The 18,246-nt window shown below is 35.5% G+C and overlaps 2 protein-coding genes across 3 annotated transcripts in view; one reads left to right on the top strand and one right to left on the bottom strand.

Moving 5' to 3' along the window:
* The window catches only part of NADK2 (NAD kinase 2, mitochondrial), a 45,628-nt gene extending 31,143 nt beyond the window's left edge, over positions 1 to 14,485 (top strand). Inside the window, exons 8-13 of one of the 2 annotated variants that reach the window (XM_036846844.1) lie at positions 790 to 855; positions 2,202 to 2,297; positions 7,415 to 7,470; positions 7,601 to 7,654; positions 9,798 to 9,921; positions 12,112 to 13,848. In XM_036846844.1, coding sequence (XP_036702739.1) covers positions 790 to 855; positions 2,202 to 2,297; positions 7,415 to 7,470; positions 7,601 to 7,654; positions 9,798 to 9,921; positions 12,112 to 12,250 — 535 coding nt within the window. In that variant the 3' untranslated portion in view covers positions 12,251 to 13,848. Of the gene's footprint in view, positions 1 to 789; positions 856 to 2,201; positions 2,298 to 7,414; positions 7,471 to 7,600; positions 7,655 to 9,797; positions 9,922 to 12,111 lie in introns of both variants that reach the window. The other variant, XM_036846845.1, reaches the window with a different exon arrangement.
* The window catches only part of SKP2 (S-phase kinase associated protein 2), a 60,276-nt gene that overhangs the window by 7,161 nt on the left and 34,869 nt on the right, over positions 1 to 18,246 (bottom strand). The gene's annotated exons all lie outside the window — the stretch shown is intronic.

Genomic DNA, 18,246 nt, shown 5'->3' with positions numbered 1-18,246 from the left:
TGCATGCTGTATAAGTTGTCACATGTATGCTCATAGCAACTCTGTGAGAAAAGTAGTTGTATTTATCAGTGAAAAATTGAGATTTGGAGAATTCAAATAACTTGCCCGAGGTCATATATTTAGTTAATTAGCATCAGAACCATCATGTAAACCCAGAATTTCTGATTCCAGATCCTGTATTGAGTTGTCATGAAAACTTGTGAAGTATTCCAATTTTTTGAACTGCCCCTGCCTGTACACGCCTTCGCACTGGCAGTGCTATCTCAAGGTCATCTTGTATTATTTCTTATATAGTATCTTGTTTACTGCTTAAAGCAGAAAACAGCACTCTAAATAGGTTGGTAATTATTATTTACTTTAAAATTTCTGACCTACTTACTAGAATATGAAAGTCAAGAAGATCGTGTCTATTATGTTTGCCATTAAATCCCCAGTACCAACACAGTGCTTATTAAAACATATTAGGCACTTAATAATGTTTATGGAATGAATAAATATTGAGTCCTGCCAAATGTTATCATTATCTCCATTTTATAGGGAAGTCTGTGGCTCAGAGAAGTGAAGTAAATTGCCCCAAATCACACAATTAATAAATAACAGAGTCAGGGTAAGCCTGTGCTCTTCTTCAGTGTATACAGTAGAACTGTGGTCTTCCTGAAAACTGAAGTGCTTTGCTTGGAAAATATGAAGTGCAGCAATATTATTCCTGCCTCATTTTTAATGTTCTTAGACTTAAGAACATTTTAAAAGCCCAATTTTTTTTCTTTTCTCCTATTTGTTCTAACCTAGAATGTCTTATTCTTGGGCTGTAGCAGTGGACAATTTAAGAAGAAGTATACCCACTCTAAAGGGACTGTGAGTTTTATTGCTGCCTTAAAAAAATAATCTCCCTGAAGCCAAAATTCTATGAGTTGACTAATCTTGATAAACCTGCATGTGGGAATGACACTAAATTTGTTCATTGTTTTGGGCTCAACGTCTCTCACCTGACTATACTTTCCTTTCTCTTCACCTCTGCTTCTCTTCTATCCCCACTTACCTATAATCTCTGGTTCTATGTGATTCTGGCATAATAGCAGCCATTCCTATGGATTCAGATGGCTTGTCTGTGTATAATAGGCTCCTAATGTACCTAAAATTCCTAATTTTCTAGGAAGATATAACAAAGCTATGAAATAGATTAAATGTGAATATTAGGCTTGCTATCTTTTATTTTTGTAGAGAATGCTGACTTTAGAGAAAAAATGACATGGAGTTATATCATGTAAAACGTTCACAAACCAAGAGCTTGGCAGGAGAAAATGAAAGGGTTAGAATAAGAGATAAATTATCCATTGAATGTTAGTATTTGCAGGCATGTCTAATAATTGTCATTATTTTGAAAAGTTGTATTTTGTTAAGGGTTTATTTTAACTTTTTTATTTGCTGGAGAAAAGTAACCCATTGTTGACCAGTGACATCATTATTTTAAGATATAGTTCACAAAATAGGCTTTTACGTGTTTCAAAAGCTCTTTGAATAGTTGCAAATCATTTATACATTCATGCAGTTAAAGAATAGTGTCATTATTGCTGGTGTGAGAAGACTCAGTTAATTCCATATTTATTAAATAAGAAATATAAATCTTTAAAAAATTTACAGTTCTTGTTCCCTAGTTTCGTCCAGTGATCCAGGACTGGTTGAGATTTTTCTTTACAACTTCATTATCTCTGCTAGCTTACTAGCAATTCAAAAGGCACATTAGTATGTAACTTAAGAAACAAGAGTTTAGCAGAAACTATTGGTAACTTGAAGGATTAGATGCAGACTTAGATGTATCAAGGACTAGCTACCAAGAATGAAACTCCCCTAGGAATGGTATTTTCTTTTTGAATTCTGAAATAAGGTTCTGTATGTTTCCATAAAAGCAGTAGCAGCAATGCTAGGTAAAAATTTACAAGAAGCTCCTGTTTGAAATGTTAAAGTATTGATAGAAAGGAGGCGCATATAGATCAGAGAGGGATGCAGACATGCAGATATTTTAAAATTTTTTTCACTTAATTAGTGTTGAAATTAGCATCATGATGTGTGTGCCGACTAAGTCAGGTATGTCTGAGTCAAGCTGGCCTACTTAGATTTCATCAGCGCTGAAAGACTATGTTTATCTCATTTACCATGAGACATAAGTTCAGCCAATCCACTTTTATATTCTCAATTCACAGGGCTTCCTACTACGAGATTTCAGTTGATGATGGTCCATGGGAAAAACAGAAGAGTTCAGGGCTCAATTTGTGTACTGGAACAGGATCAAAGGCCTGGTGAGTAACTTGGGATGTTGCTTATCAACTTTTGTGAAATACTTTAAGTATTGTAATTTAGTTGCTATCTCATATCGGTGTATCTAAGGCCTCTAATACACAAGAGGTAGCTAGCCTGGTGTTATTATATCGGTTGGCTCAGTTTATGCTACACTCATTGACTGGGTCCAGGAGTCCAGCTTTGACTTCTTAGATTATAGTGCAGCCTGGATCTGGTCATTTTTTAGCTTCCCATACTAGGTTTGTGAAGAGAAAAAAGAAAATGAGAAATGTTTTTAGGGACTATATATTTTTAAAAATGAATATTTTAAGTAATAGTAAAGAAATGAAAACAAAGTACAGTACCAAAAAATACGCTGGAGGTTTGTGCATTCAAGACCTAACTGGAGATAACCTGGGACATCCTGCAACTTGCTTACCCTGTGACCTCTCTCTGGGAAGTCTCTTCTACTTCTTAGTACACACATGCACATGCCTCCCAGACCTTTATCTGTAGCTGTCTTCTCTTGAGTATAAACTCATATTGTAAACTTACCTACTATATAGGATGTTAATAACATTTCAAATTCAACACATTTAAAACTGAATTTATTGTCTTCAGTTGTTCTCCCCGTGTTCCCTGTCTTGCTTAATAGTATCACCCTTAACCTCGACTTCATATTCTCAGGAAAGCACATTATTCCTTAAAACCTTGCTCTTATCTTTGAGTCTCCCTTTTCTCCCCTATGCATTTACCAGTCTCTAAATCCTGTCAGATATAATTCAGAAGCTCTAGCCCCCTTTTTTAGTTTCTATTGCTATTTCTTTGGTATAGGGCCCCATCTTTTCAGTGAATATTCTTTGTGTCTCACACTTTATTCTTCAGGCTGTCATTCATACTACTACCACAGAGTAATATTTCTAAAATGTAGGTATATCTCACTATTTCCTTCTGTGCTTTAAAACTTTCATTGACTCCTATGTTCACATTGCTCAGACTGTCATATAAGGCCCTTTAAGTATGACCTCCTTGCCAGCCTACTCCTGCCTGACCCTAACCCATCACACTGGAGACACTGCAAGCTACTTGCAATTCTTAGCACAAGCCATGTTCTCTCTGGGCTTTTTGTTTTTGCTCAGTGCAGCTTCTTCCTGCATTGAATGCCTGAACACTCTCCCCTTTCCATCCACTGGCTGAAAATTCCAATCTTCAAATGTCATCTTCTGTAGGAAACCTTTACTTAAGACCTAGTTCCTTTCATAAGCCTAATTAATTGATCCCCTTTTTTGCCCTTACCCAGCACTTTTTCCTCATCGCACTGTTATAGCACTTAGCACATTATTAGTTTCTGATAAGCTCATACCCAGTTAGTTTGAGCAACTTGAGGCACATGGGGTAGTGACTAGTGTTTTTTTTTCCTGCTTAATTTTTTGTGTGCATAGCACAGTGCTTAATACAAAGTCACTTAAATACTTTTTGAATAAATGACTACATGCTCACAAATACAGCTAAAACAGTGCTTATCAAACTGACTTTAAGTTCGGATGCTTTAAAATTGAGTTTTATTTCCCCTACCACACACTTTATAATTGAGTCCTGTGTTGATGTTGCATTTAAGTAAGTATGGCTGAGACTAGAATTTCAGTCTTCTCTGTGTTGCTTATTAAAGTCTGCTTTGTCTCCTGTGCTCTAGTATAGAACCAACTCTCTCTGTCTCTCTAACTATATCCTGTCCCTGCCACCTTGGTTAACTCAGTCTCTTTTCTTCTCTACTCAGCCCTATGTAGCTTACTTGCTTCTAACATGTTCTACTCTCCTCCCTGTCATAACTGATAATTCTTTCGTTACGATTGCATTTCCCATGTATCTTTTGATCCTTTTTCTCTTCAGAAAGTAGGGGGAGAAAAGAGAAGCCTAGGGGCCAGAGGGACTGAGGGAAAGTTATATGTTCTATATGTTAATAATTTCAACTTACTGCAGTACCATCTTTGAGCACTTTCTTTGTCCCAAGTAAGTATATTGTCTTATTTAAATTCTCAAAAATACTCTGGAATTAAGTGATTTTATTTTCATTAATAGCGTTTAAAAAGTCTCAGAAGTTGGCTGACTTGCCCAAAGCCATGTGGCTAATAAATGGTGGAGGCAGGATCTAAATTCTGGACTTAACTATAAGCTGTAGACCTCATGAGCCACAGAAGGAGGAAAAGCATGGACGGTCCCCTGTGGGAGGTTGTGAGACATGCTTAGAAGTGTTGCCCATGATAGCCACTCTTGTTCCTTTAGCTAGAGCTTAGTTACATGCTATGTGGCAAGAGGGGGTGGGAAATATAGCCTAATCATGTGTCTGGGGTCGGGGGGGGGGAAGAGAGTTCAGGGATTAGCTATCCCATCTTGCATTTCCAAAATTCTTGCACAAGACATAGGATGTAATGGTATGTTGCATAGCAAGTGTCTCTGCATTGTTGCATTCTCATCTAGGTCTCTTCCCAGTGTGGAATGTGATCTGTAGCACACACCAGGAGAAGTACCACGAGCGGATTATTTATGTTTCCATGAGTTCTTAAGACTGTTGCCAGTCCTCCTCCTCCATACCTTCTGTCCTTGCAGACTTAATTAAGGGTGAGGAGGTGTCTTAAGAGAAAGTTTACTAGCTGAGGAAGATATTGAGACTCCTTGTCTTTCAGTTTGGTTGTCTTTAGTAGAAGTTATGTCCGGTTTCAAATCAGAACTCTTAGAAGGGTCAAGGTTGTAGATCTAAGGAAAAAGTTGTTGTGTGCTAGCTAACACCTGCTTTGGCACATAGTTTGTCTTTGATATAGAATGTAAACCACTCCTAAAGGTAGAGTGAATTGGCTGAGATTTAGATTACAACCACAGGAAATTAGTTTTAATTTAACCCCAATTCAGAGAACTTAGTTTGTGTTGATTTGTGGTATCTCTAATAAGTCATAGTTCTAGGAATGTTAGAGCATGTCTTATAAGACTTCTTTTCTCTTAAACGAAGTCTTATCTACAATAAGGAGATATAAGTCATTAATATCTTTTGCCCTAAACATATTTTAATTCAGTGGCACCCTAATAAAGAGCTTAGTTTTATGTGACTTTTAATTTAAAGTATAATTCCGAAACAGTATCTTTCAGTAATGGGTATATTCAGAGGAATTAGAGTATAACTCATACATATTCCTTGCATTTGACATTTTCATTCAGTGTTGAGTTCTTGCTGTGAGCCAGGTAGTGCCCTAAGGGCCTTATGTCTTGTAGTGTGTGACAGTAATGCGAATGAGATAGGTTTTGTGAACCTCATACTAAACAATAAGAAAGTCAGAACACTCAAAGTATTTTGCTTTATACCACATAGTAAGTATGAGCAAAGGTACAGAGGCGAGAATGAGCCTGGGGTGTTTGGAATGTGAAATTGGAGGGCAGATAATGGTGAAAAATAGGAAAGGCAAGGGCTAGATTTTAGATTTTTTTAGCATAGGGGTATGGTCTGTGAATGACCCCAATTTTTTAATGTAAAAATTTGTGTATCTGCATTTTTCTTTAGAGAATGTCCAAAATGTTTTCATATTTCTCAAAATGTGGAGGCTACTGGATTAGAGGGTATACGGAGTATCTCTTATTCCTCCTCCTCAAAAATGTTAAGAGCCACTGAATTAGGTCTGGAGTTGTGTGACTATGCAACGTTGTTCCTGTTCATGTGGATTATCTACTGAGAAGAGTGAGAAGAGTTAGAGGCAGGAGAATTCCAAATTACCTGGAAGAGTTTTTTTTTTTTTAAACGTTTCCTTAACCATCTTTTTAGACCCCAGCACAGAGCTTCTTTTAAAAGTTATTCAGGGACTTCCCTGGTGGCGCAGTGGTTAAGAATCTGCCTCCAGTGCAGGGGACACGGGTTTGAGCCCTAGTCCGGGAAGATCCCACATGACGCAGAATAACTAAGCCTGTGCGCCACAACTACTGAGCCTGCGCTCTAGAGCCCACGAGCCACAACTACTGAGCCTGTGTGCCACAACTACTGAAGCCTGTGCACGTAGAGCCCGTGCTTCTCAACAAAGACAAGCCACCCCAATGAGAAGCCTGCGCACCGCAGTGAAGAGTAGCCCCGCTGGCCGCAACTAGAGAAAGCCCGCGCGCAGCAACGAAGACCCAACGCAGCCAAAAATAAATAAATTAATTAATTAATTTTAAAAAAAGTTATTCATGTTTGTGTTAACGTTTGTTCCTAAGTGGTTAAGCAAGGCATCTTGCTAGTAAAAGATTTCTCATCTTCAGAAACTATTTTATAATTTGAAGAAATACACATTTTAAAATATGTGAAATAATACAAAGAGTATACAACAAAAAGTTAGTCTCTTTCATTTCATATCTCTAGTACTAATCTCCAGATATAACCACTCTGTATATGCATATATTTTTTTAATATAAGTAAAACAGGTAAGTTTTATATATATATGCACACATACATACCATATAATGCTTTTGGTTTTTTAACTTAACATATTGTTATCTTTCCATTATCAGTACATATAGTTGTATTTTAGCCTTTTTAATATCTACATAGTATTCTACTGAGTGGCTATAATATAATTTATTTACCCAGCTTCCTATGGTTTTGCTATTATGTGCTTCCCAGTTGTTTTGCTATTATAAACAATGCTTCAGTAAATATCCTTGTATTTGTCTTTGTGTATTATATGTACAAATATATTTTAGGATAAACTACTAGATTGAAGAATATGTTCATTTTAAATCTTAATAGAGCAGAATTGCCCTCCAGTTGCAATTTCTATAATTCCATTAGTATATGAGAATACTTCTTTTCCCATACCCATGTCAATACATTGTCAGTTTTTAATCTTTAAAATCTGAGAAAAATCTTGTTTTAATTTGTATTTCCTCAAGTATGAGTAAGATTGAACATTTTTTTCATATAGACCCATGAACTATTTGCCCATATACTTTGCCCACTTTTTAAAACTGTATAAGGTGGCTCTTGTCTTTTGGTCATTTTTTTTTTTTTCCCTGATAATTTCTAAGAGTTCTCTGTACATTAAGTAGATTATTCCTTTTTCATTTTTCGTATGTTTTTAGAACTAAAATAAGAAAAGATGTATATGGTGTTTGTTTCTAGGTCATTCAATATTAACAGGGTTACACCTCAGGCTGTGGAAGATGTTCTAAATATTGGTGAGTACCAAATAGCTCTTATATGTTACTATTATAATATGCTAAATATATTTCATTGTATGTTAGCTGTATTGTACATTATAAAATATTTTATTTAATCAAGATATTTCCCCCTTTCCTTTTTCGATAGCAAAACGACAAGGAAATTTAAGTCTTCCATTGAACAGAGAATTTGTAGAGAAAGGTCAGTGACCAATGATCATAACCACTAACACTTTCAATTAAGTTCTGTTCATATTTTGAGGATGTTATTGTGAAGTGTACTTGTCTAATTAAGCAAAGCGTAGTACTTTTTTGACTCAAACATGCTCTTAATATATACCCCTTAAAATGTATTTTAAACAATAAAAAGTTTAAAGCTGGAATTTTATATTATGATTTTTGTCAACCATGGAAATGTAACCTCTGTGTCAAAACAGTGTGACTGCAAACATGTCCTGGGGGATAGGAAAATGTAGAAAAATACACATCTGGAAATTAGGAAATGCACACCTAAACACAGTGTGCCATTAATATCCTCTAAATGAGAAGGAACTCACTGAGCTCTGATTGCTTACCTTCACGTTCACTAAAATGTTCTCTTTAACCTTCTCCTATATATTCCTGCCCAGTTATTTCAGGGTTCCTTTAAGAGAACCAGCACAGTTGGAGAAAGGATACTGATCAGCGAATTTGAAGACCTAGGTTCCAATCCCAGACCAACCACTCACTGTGAAACGATGGGCAAGACTTTCTTTGCTCCTCTGCTTCCTCAACTGTGGAATGAGAGAGTGAACGTAGATTGCTGGGGCATAAGAATTTTTCAAATTTATTTGTTAAATTTTTTTTTTAAATATTTAAATTTGTAAACTGAAAACCACAATCATTTGATTTGCATATGAAATTTTAACACACTAAAGTCTACTCATCTGCTAGGATTGTTTTCAAAAGTATGGACCTCAAACTAAAGCTAAATCGTGCTGTCTCTGTTTAATTGAAGAGTATCCTAAGATTTCAAGGTAAATTATTTTTAAAAAACAGCAAAAAATCCAAACTTGTTTATAGTTGCATCTATTTACCTGTGCTGCAACTGTCATCCATAAACATTTGAATTTGAGAGTTATCAGAACAGACATGTTCTTACTGGTCGCTTTTAAAATGATTTAGCGATACATGATAGAATATATTAACAGTGTGAGTTCATTTTATTTATATATTTTGGATTCTCATAAGACTTTCTTTGTTGGGGAGATAGTTTGTCTTTAAAATATAGTTTGTAAACAGGACTAAATCTCTGTGGTTACTTTCAGCTCTCTAAAATGGACTGTTTTCTCCCTTTCTCAATTTGAGACCTAAAAGATTATTTTAATCATGGCTTTGAGCTAGAATTAGTGTTAAATCTGCATCAAAGAAAGGAAAGTTAGGCATTTATAGTAATTGATTCTTCATTATATAATTTAACTTAAAGCATAATGTGTATAAAACAACTGAAATTTATATCAGGTATACAAATTAAGGGTATATATAAAATACAGTGATTGATTTTTCTTTTAATAAACATACTGCTTTACTGAATGAATATTATTCCTTTGAAGATTTGACTATCTTCAGAAGCAATAGTGAACGCCAATGGTGCAGTCACTGTTACAGACACTTCATTTAATTCAAATGAAATTTTGGTATATAAGGTAGATTATCTAATAGTCTTGCAATGTCTTTTAATGCGGTGCTCAACTAAATGTTCTTTCAAGCCCAGTTTCTTTGTACAGTTGTTTTTAACCAGTTTGTGCCCTGCATGCCAACTCTTGTGTGCCTCTTGGTTAGAGAGAAAGCAGATCCAAAAGACTTCTAGAAATATCTTGAGTAATAGCAGTTTCATTAGAGAAAGCATATTGCCTGCCATTGTTTGAGACTGAATTTTATATCAAAACTATTAACTTATACTTATGAACTCCTTGGCGTGGTATTTTGGAAAGGAACTTATTAGCAAGAGATTATGGCAACTTAAGGTGCATTTTCGAGTGCCTCAAACTAGTTTCTGTTTTTTTTGTTTGATTACTAGCTTTACAGGTCCCCCCAAGCCCGCCCAATGCACCGATTTCCGCTATATTATGGGTCATCAGGCGTCTGGGGCGGGTCTTGGAACACAGTCCTCATTTATAAGCGTTGTTTTGTTGGTTTTTTTTTAATGGAACGTGTTGTGAGTTCCAAGAAACTTGCTGCCCACCAGACCTTTGGAATAGAACTGTGCTTGTATATTGGGGATGGCATCCATTTTCATTTTGCACTTCTCAGAAGTGACTGTCTTTCCATCGAATGTGCTAATATTTGTTTTTTTTCCTTTATAGTAACAAATGAATATAATGAATCGCTGCTCTACAGTCCAGAAGAACCAAAAATACTTTTCAGTATTCGAGAACCAATAGCAAACAGAGTTTTTTCAAGCAGTCGTCAGCGTTGTTTCACCTCAAAGTAAGCTTCCAGAGTTGTCTTGTGGCTGTGTTCCTCCCTTGTAATTATAAAGCACAGTTGGCTTTAAAAGTGTTCAATTTCATTAAATTCACTCCTTCAAACTTAATCTAGCAGGGAAAGTAGAACCTGCAGAACTAAAGAGGTGTCATGCTAACCTGGCTACAGTAATATTTTGTCTAAAACTTAGGGTTCCATTTTAGAGAAACTAAAATTTAAGTTAATAGAAAGGAGAGCATAGTTATTTAATTGGGTGATGTGGGCTTGTTTGTTTGTTTACTCTAGTAAGACACAGTAAGATCAAATAATCACTTCAAAAGAAACTGACTGGAAAGCAACTTTTTTTTTCATATGCTGTGGCATAAAGCAGACATGCATTCATTACAAAGTCTACCTGTACAGCAATATAACTTAGAGTAGGATTCATTGCTTTCAGCTTTCCCTAAAAGTGAATCCCCCCCATCCCCACATTTATTAAATTTGCCTTGGATTCTTTTTGAGGGGAAGAGGATACACAGAAATGTTTGTAATTTCTTATTTTGTAAAGGTTGCCCAATTTTCCAAACTAACAAGAAACCTACTATAATTCTGAAAATCTGTCATCTATATCATGGCAAGCAAGAACAGTTTAATTACAAATCGCTGCTTATAGTGTGCATATAGTCTTTTGAAAATACACAACTGAATTTTTCCAGGAAAGACACAAAAAAGGAAACTCGTCATACTAAAAATCACTTTATCATTTGAGAGTTAATTTTGATTAATCAACGAATCTCTACTCAGTTGGGTGATGAAACTATAAAGATTCATTTAAATGTTTGCTCATATAAGTAGGAGAAATAGCTTTATGACTTTGTGGTTGGAAATATTTCCTAGCAACAAGATTGATAAATTGAACTACATTAGAGTTAAGAACTTTGTTAATCAAGACACCATTAAGAAAATAAAAAGGCAGCCACAGAGTGAGATAGTCTAGCAGTGGACTCATGTCCAGAATATATTTTAAAAATTCCTACAAGTCAATAAGAAAAAGACAGGCACCCCAGTAGAAAAATGGCTGAAAGTCATGGACAGGCATTTCACAAAAGAGAATATCCAAATGGCTGATAAGTATATGGAAAAATATCCTTGACCTTATTATTCATCTGAGAAATACAAATTAAAACTACATAATATGATACCACACACACCAGAATAGCTAAAATAACCAGTATTGATAAGGTGAAGCAAGTGGAACTTTTATGTACTACCATTAGGAATAGTTTGGAAACTTGTTTGGCAGTTACCTACCAAAGCTGAATATAGCGCATGCAGTGACCCAGTAACTCTGCTCCAAGATATATATCCAGCAGAAATGTATACACTGACAAGAAATGTGTGCACCAAAAGACATGCTGAAGAATATTCATAGTAGCACTATTCCCAATAGGTAAAAACCCAAATGTCCATGAATAGTAGAAGAGATTACTTAAATTTGGGTATTTTTGTACAATGCAGTGTTTTCAGACAGCAATGAAAATGAACACACGGCTGCTACAGGTAATAACATGGATGATTTCACAAACATGCTATTGAGCAAAAGAAGCCAGACACAGGCATACCTATTGTGTTCTTCCATTTATATAAAGTTCAAGAATAGACAAAACTATTACTACTGTGGTGATTGAAATTAGGATAGTGGATATGCTTGGGAAGGGGGGGCTGTGGGTAGAGACTGGGAGATGGGAGTAAGAGCAGTGAGGGAGCTTCTGGGGAGCTGGGTAACAGTTCCTAATTTGGGTGTTGATTACGCAAGTGTGTTCATTGAGCTGTACCCTAATAATTTGTGCCTTTTCTGTATGTTGTACGTAAATAAAAATTCTACATGAAAATAGTTACCTTCTTGCTCACTACTTAAAATACTTGTAATAACTCAACATTCAAAAGCCTATGAATTCCATCTGAACTTGTTCACTGATAAATGTTTGGGTGAATGGAGCTCTCCTGAACATTTAAGTTTTGAGATTTTTTTGATAATGTACCCACATATTCACATAGTCACTAATTCTCTCATACCAAAGAGCAACTTGATGTTTAAAATCAAGGCCAAATGATCTATCTGCCAATTGAGATGAAAATGAAGTGTTTTAAAGAAACTGTAATTTAGGATTAAGAAAAGTGTTAATATTTAATGAGATGTTTCTTTCTGCTTAGGGTTTGCGTTCGTTCTCGTTGTTGGGATGCCTGCATGGTTGTAGATGGAGGAACTTCCTTTGAGTTTAATGACGGAGCAATTGCTTCAATGTTGATCAATAAAGAAGATGAGCTTCGAACTGTCCTTCTAGAACAGTGAAGGATTTCCTCAGATGACAATTTTGATTACTGGAAAAAATAGTTTTACTGTGGAAACAGACTGCCAGTCATAAGGCTACATTTTTTGGTTATTGTTGAGACTGGTTGGCCTTGGGCTCAAAGGTGATCAAGAAAGAGATTTGTATTATTCTTCTGTTGGATTCTGATGGAAAAGATACTCACTGTGTAAGAAAATGGATGGACTAAATTGATTAGAATTCATACCAGTGAAATTTCTGTATTGCTTACAATTGGTTTCCAAGAGTGCTGATATCTTTAAATTTAGAGAGGTAGGCTCCAATAAAAGATTAAATGTTTAGGATTTGGAATTTAACTGTACAAGCTTTTTTTCCTTCCTTTTCCTCCTAACTTTGTGGAATTGGTCAGACCAAACACATCTCATTTGATTAGTGTTTTTTTATAGTACCTAAAAGTCAAGATTTTTTAAAAGATTTGATGATGGAGAATTTTGATAAATCCTGACATTGACCTAATTGAAGTAGGTAAATGTTTTTTATATGCTAAGAGTTTTCTAATTCAGAACACAATGATATTGTTATGACTATTGATTTAAAAAATTCAAACAATCATTTTTGAAATTATTTATAGATGTTTTCATTTAATTGACTGTCAGGTTAATTTTGACAGTGCTGGGTGAAATATATCTGGACAAAATCATGACACCGTTTCAAATGTATTAATTATCCAATAACTATTTTAGGTCTTAGGTAATTTTTTTTTTAATGATTTGAGTGTCTAATAAAGTTCTTCCTTATTTACAACTATCTAACATGGATTCAAAGAGTAAAAGGATGAACTAATTAGACATATTCTATTAGGAGTTTGGTAAAACCGTTTAAAAAATATTTCATCTAGTGTAGGAGTATTTGTCAGAAAGAAAAATGGAGTATTTAATAAATATGCAAAACACTTTAGTTTGGAATTGCCTTACTTATTATCATGGTAGTTTTCACCTAGCTCATATTCCAAGTTTTACACATTAGCTTTGGAGGATAAAATGTTATGGCTTTTCTTTTTTTCCCATTAAGACAGTTTCTTTACCTAATTCCTGATGCTACTTATAAGTAATCCTAGAATTATCACAGAAAGTACCTCTTGCTGCATCATGAGACAATTGGTATTCTCATTCCAGTTATTCAAAGTTGTATTTTTTTTTTTCACTTGCTGTTAAAAGCTTTTCTTCAATCACTGAAATATTTATTGAATAGCCACTCTGTGCCATGTACTGTGTCAGGTGCTAGATATACATTGGTAAAGTAACCAGACTCTATCGTATAGAACTTGAGTCTAGTGAGCTCAGAAGTAAATTCTGTGAAAGCTAGGATGTATTATAATCAAATTGAGTGCTCTTAGTTCTGGCAACAATTATCATGTTCTTGTCAAAATTTTTATATAAATGTTACTATACAAAGATAATCTAAGTTTTGTTGTATATCCAGAACAAGAATCTGGTTTTTTTTCCTTAGTTAAGAGTACCTGCATAGACACTAATAGCAAGGAGTTTACGTGATGCATACAATAAAAATTGGTGTTTTCCCAGAGATGGATCTAATTTCTTGTTTGATTTAAAATGATATACTTAAGATGCCACTTAGAAAGAAGTGAAATTCCACACTATAGAAACTCCCTAACAGGTTTAAAATACCTTTTGACAAAAATGCCAACTCCATCTTTAATATCAAGGAAATCTGATTGTCCAAAATGGTACCAGAGATCTGTTTATATGTAACATATTAATAGGTAACCTGCTATGTAAATTGTTCATAAGCCATATTTTAAAGGTTTAAAAATACTTAATGTGCTTCATTTGTGATATAACTTCTAACATTTCTGCTCTGTGGTGGGGATTTATTTGTAAGAGATGATGAGAGGCAAAGGATGTTTGAATAGCAAAAATGTTTTTATGAATGAGTTAACCTTTCATGGCAACTACATGTGAGTAAAATTAAACCATTGTTATCTTTTCTTTTTTAGTTCATTTCTTTAGCTCTTATGGGTCATTATTTGAAAACCAGATTTCCCCAAAATGTTATGTTCAAGAGTTTTTTTTCCCCACTGCTATGTATTATTCTGTGCGCTTTGACTTCATTCCCTGCTAATGTGACACAGTGCTTCCTGGTAAATGTAGACTCTTCAGATAATTTTGAGTTAATATTTTGATGCTCTGTATGTATTTATATTCATGGCCCTAGTAAATCAAATCATATTACATGAACTGCTGAACTAGAAAGAGGAATTGTTTATTTCAAATGTAGGTTTATTCTTGTTAACATTAAAAATAACCATGAAGGATTAGTGTACTGTAAGGTCAATAAGAAGGCTTATATAAGTTTTCTACATGAAGGAAGGTATAAGAGTATTTTTTTTTAAGTGTCATGGGCTTTATTTTATGATAAAATTTTTGGAAAATTACTGACTAACCAAGGAGGAGCTAAAAGGAAAAAATAGAAAAGAATGTTTTAAGTGTTAATTTGAATATTTTATAGGATAGCAAAGGCATGGATTATAAATAATTTTGTTCTCCCATTTTAAAAAATCAAACATCAACAGTGAAAAAAATTTTTCAAAACTTGGGATCCTGAAAAGACTGTTGAAGAGATCTATCTGAACAGTACACAGCTTTTTATACCAGTAGATTGTGAGTTCACTGGGAGTAGGGATTATGAGTTCTGATTTGTACCTTCTCCCAATGAATACTTGAAACTGGCATAGCTAGAGAAGAAATTGCCTATTATGATAATAAATAATGGTTTTACTCTGCTGAAACAACATTCTTAGGGAGTCTGTGTGTGTTTGTTGGGGGGTGATGTATGGATAGTTGAAGTAAGTAGGACAGTATTTGAGAAACAGGTTTTTACCAACCGTTTTTTTTTAATTTTATTTTTTATTTTTTAAATTTTTTAAAAAATTTATTTACTTTTGGCTGCATTGGGTCTTTGTTGCTGCGCGCGGGCTTTCTCTAGTTGCGGCGAGCGGGGGCTCTCTTCGTTGCAATGCACGGGCTTCTCATTGCGGTGGCTTCTCGTCGCGGAGCACGGGCTCTAGGCGTGCAGGCTTCAGTAGTTGTGGCTCGTGGGCTCTAGAGTGCAGGCTCATTAGTTGTGGCGCATGGGCTTAGCTGCTCCATGGCATGTGGGATCTTCCCGGACCAAGGCTCGAACCTGTGTCCCCTGCATTGGCAGGCGGATTCTTAACTGCTGCGCCACCAGAGAAGCCCTCAAACCATTTTTTTAAATGTATCTCTCCCAACTGCAACTTTTTTTCTTCCCTACACTTATTTTCTTTAAACGATTGAAGAGAGCTTGAATGATCTGTCAGGTTGTCACCATACTAGACTGGTTCTTCTTGGCTTTCACAAGAAAATAATCTATTTAAAAATACCTTTGGTAATTAAGCTTTGTTACATAGCTATTTCCTCCTGCCCTCAGATCTTTTCTTCAAACATCATTTTTTTTAATTTATTTTATTTTTGGCTGTATTGGGTCTTAGTTGCAGTGCATGGGCTTCTCATTGCAGTGGCTTCTCTTGTTGTGGAGCATGGGCTCTAGGCGTGCGGGCTTCAGTAGTTGTGGCACGTGGGCTCAGTAGTTGTGGCTTGCGGGCTCTAGAGCTTATGCTCAGTAGTCGTGACACACGGGCTTAGTTGCTCCATGGCACGTGGAATCTTCCCGGACCAGGGCTCGAACCCGTGTCCCCTGCATTGGCAGGTGGATTCTTAACCACTGTGCCACCAGGGAAGTCCAAAACATCATTTCTTGATGAAATGATTCTTCACAAAATCATTCTATTAGGTTGGCCAAAAAGTGCCTTCGGTTTTTAAGTAAAAATAAAAGACACATTTTTCATTTTCACCAAGAACTTTATTGAACAAGGTATTCATCCTTTTGTTCCACTACCTTCTGCCATTTTCAGGCAACTTCATAATTCTATCTTCCCAAAACTTTTTATCTTTTTGAGCAAAGAACTGTTCCAGGTGCCTTTTACAGTCTTCCAGGAATGGAAATTTTTTCCATTAAGAGAATTTTGTAAAGACCGAAATAAATGGAAATCCGAAGGTGCAATGTCTGGTGAATACAGCAGGTGAATCAGAACTTCCCAGCCAAGCTGTAACAGTTTTTGCCTGGTCATCGAAGAGACATGCAGTCTTGTGTTATTCTGATGGAAGATTATACGTTTTCTGTTGACTAATTCTGTATGCTTTTCGAGTGCTGCTTTCAGTTGGTCTAACTGGGAGCAGTACTTGTTGGAATTAATCATTTGGTTTTCTGGAAGGAGCTCACCATAGAGGACTCCCTTCCAATCCCACCATATACACAACATCACCTTCTTTGGATGAAGACTGGCCTTCGGTGTGGTCATTGGTTCGTTTCCCCCACGATCTCTTCCGTTCCATATTATTGTACAGTATCCACTTTTCATCACCTGTCACAATTTGTTTTAAAAATGGAATGTTTTCATTACATTTCTGTAGAGAATTGCATACGAAAATAGGGTCTAGAAGATTTTTTTTCACTTAACTTATGTGGAACCCAAACGTCAAAGCGATGAACATAACCAAGCTGGTGCAAATGATTTTCAACACTTGATTTGGATATTTTGAGTATGTCAGCTATCTCTCGCGTCGTATAACATTCGTTGTTTTCAATTAATGTCTCGATTTGATCGCTGTCACCTTCAACTGGTCTACCTGACCATGGAGCATCGTCCAGTGAGAAATCTCCAGCACGAAACTTTGCAAACACTTTTGACACATTCGATCAGTCACAGCACCTTCTCCATACACTATGCAAATGTTTTTTTGCGTTTCAGTTGCGTTTTTACCTTTCTTGAAATAATAAAGCCTAATATGCCGAAAATGTTGCTTTTTTTCTTCCACCTTCAATATAAAAATGGCTACAGAAAAATTCACCCAATTTTGATGTCCTTTTTTAAATGCAGGGTAATACGACAGCTCGCATACAATCTAACAAAATTGTTTCAAATAATGTTAAAGACAACTAAGTGCTACTAGAGCCATCTTATGGAAAAAACCGAACAAACCTTTTGGCCAGCCCAATATTAATCTTTTAAGTATTTCCATTAGTCTTTTAAATGGGTTGTGGATTATCCACTTTACATGAGTAAATAGTTTTGAGTAAAAAGGCATTTTAAAAGCCAATGTAATATACACCAATATGTATAAAATAGATAACCAATAAGAACCTGCTGTATAAAAAATAAAATTTTTTAAAAAGCCAATGTAAATGACTATGGCCAGTTTTTGTTTAAAAGACAATATAAATGCATGGTAATATGCATGGTAATATGGATATATGATACATTCCAGTGTGCCTATTAATTTTAAAAATGTATGGCTATGGAGAAAAATGCCTAGCCTTACTGTCTCTCATCAATCACAGCCCTGCCATCTGAAAGACCTTAAAATATAGTGATCTTAATGCTCAAATGTGCAAGGTAGGTGTTTTGATATTTGCCTAAGGAATACCAAAATATCAGCATTTTGATATTTAGATTCACTAAAAAGTAAAAAATAAATATTAAAGAAAACAAATCCATAAAATAAGTTTAGTATAGGCTTTAGGGCTTCAACCTGTATTGTAAGGAGCTAACCTCTTGGTGAAAAGAGCTTTTTGACTTCCTGGGACATTAGGCCAGGTGGGGATGGGAGAGAGGAGGTTGCCTTTTTGTTTATTCCAAGGTTAGGGTAGCCAGTGGAAAGGTGTTTCTTTCTAGTTTTCCTGGACTACTTAGCGCCTTTCCTCATGCCTGTACCTCCCCCGTCCTCTACATTGTACATTGTTAGTCAATGTTGGATTGTAATTGAGTTCACCATGATAGAAGGTACATAAGTCACGTTACCCAGAAATAAAAATTTTGCATTTGGCCAGACTTTACATAATACCTTGGGAACTTGCGGCTAGGGTATAGGAGAAAAATCAAGGGCCATAGGCAGATGTTAATATCATAAAAAGAATG

This window comes from Balaenoptera musculus, chromosome 3 (assembly GCF_009873245.2).
Source record: "Balaenoptera musculus isolate JJ_BM4_2016_0621 chromosome 3, mBalMus1.pri.v3, whole genome shotgun sequence".
Lineage (NCBI taxonomy): Eukaryota > Metazoa > Chordata > Mammalia > Artiodactyla > Balaenopteridae > Balaenoptera > Balaenoptera musculus.
Note: the sequence above shows the minus strand (reverse complement) of the source record. Positions and strands in the feature narration are given on the sequence as shown.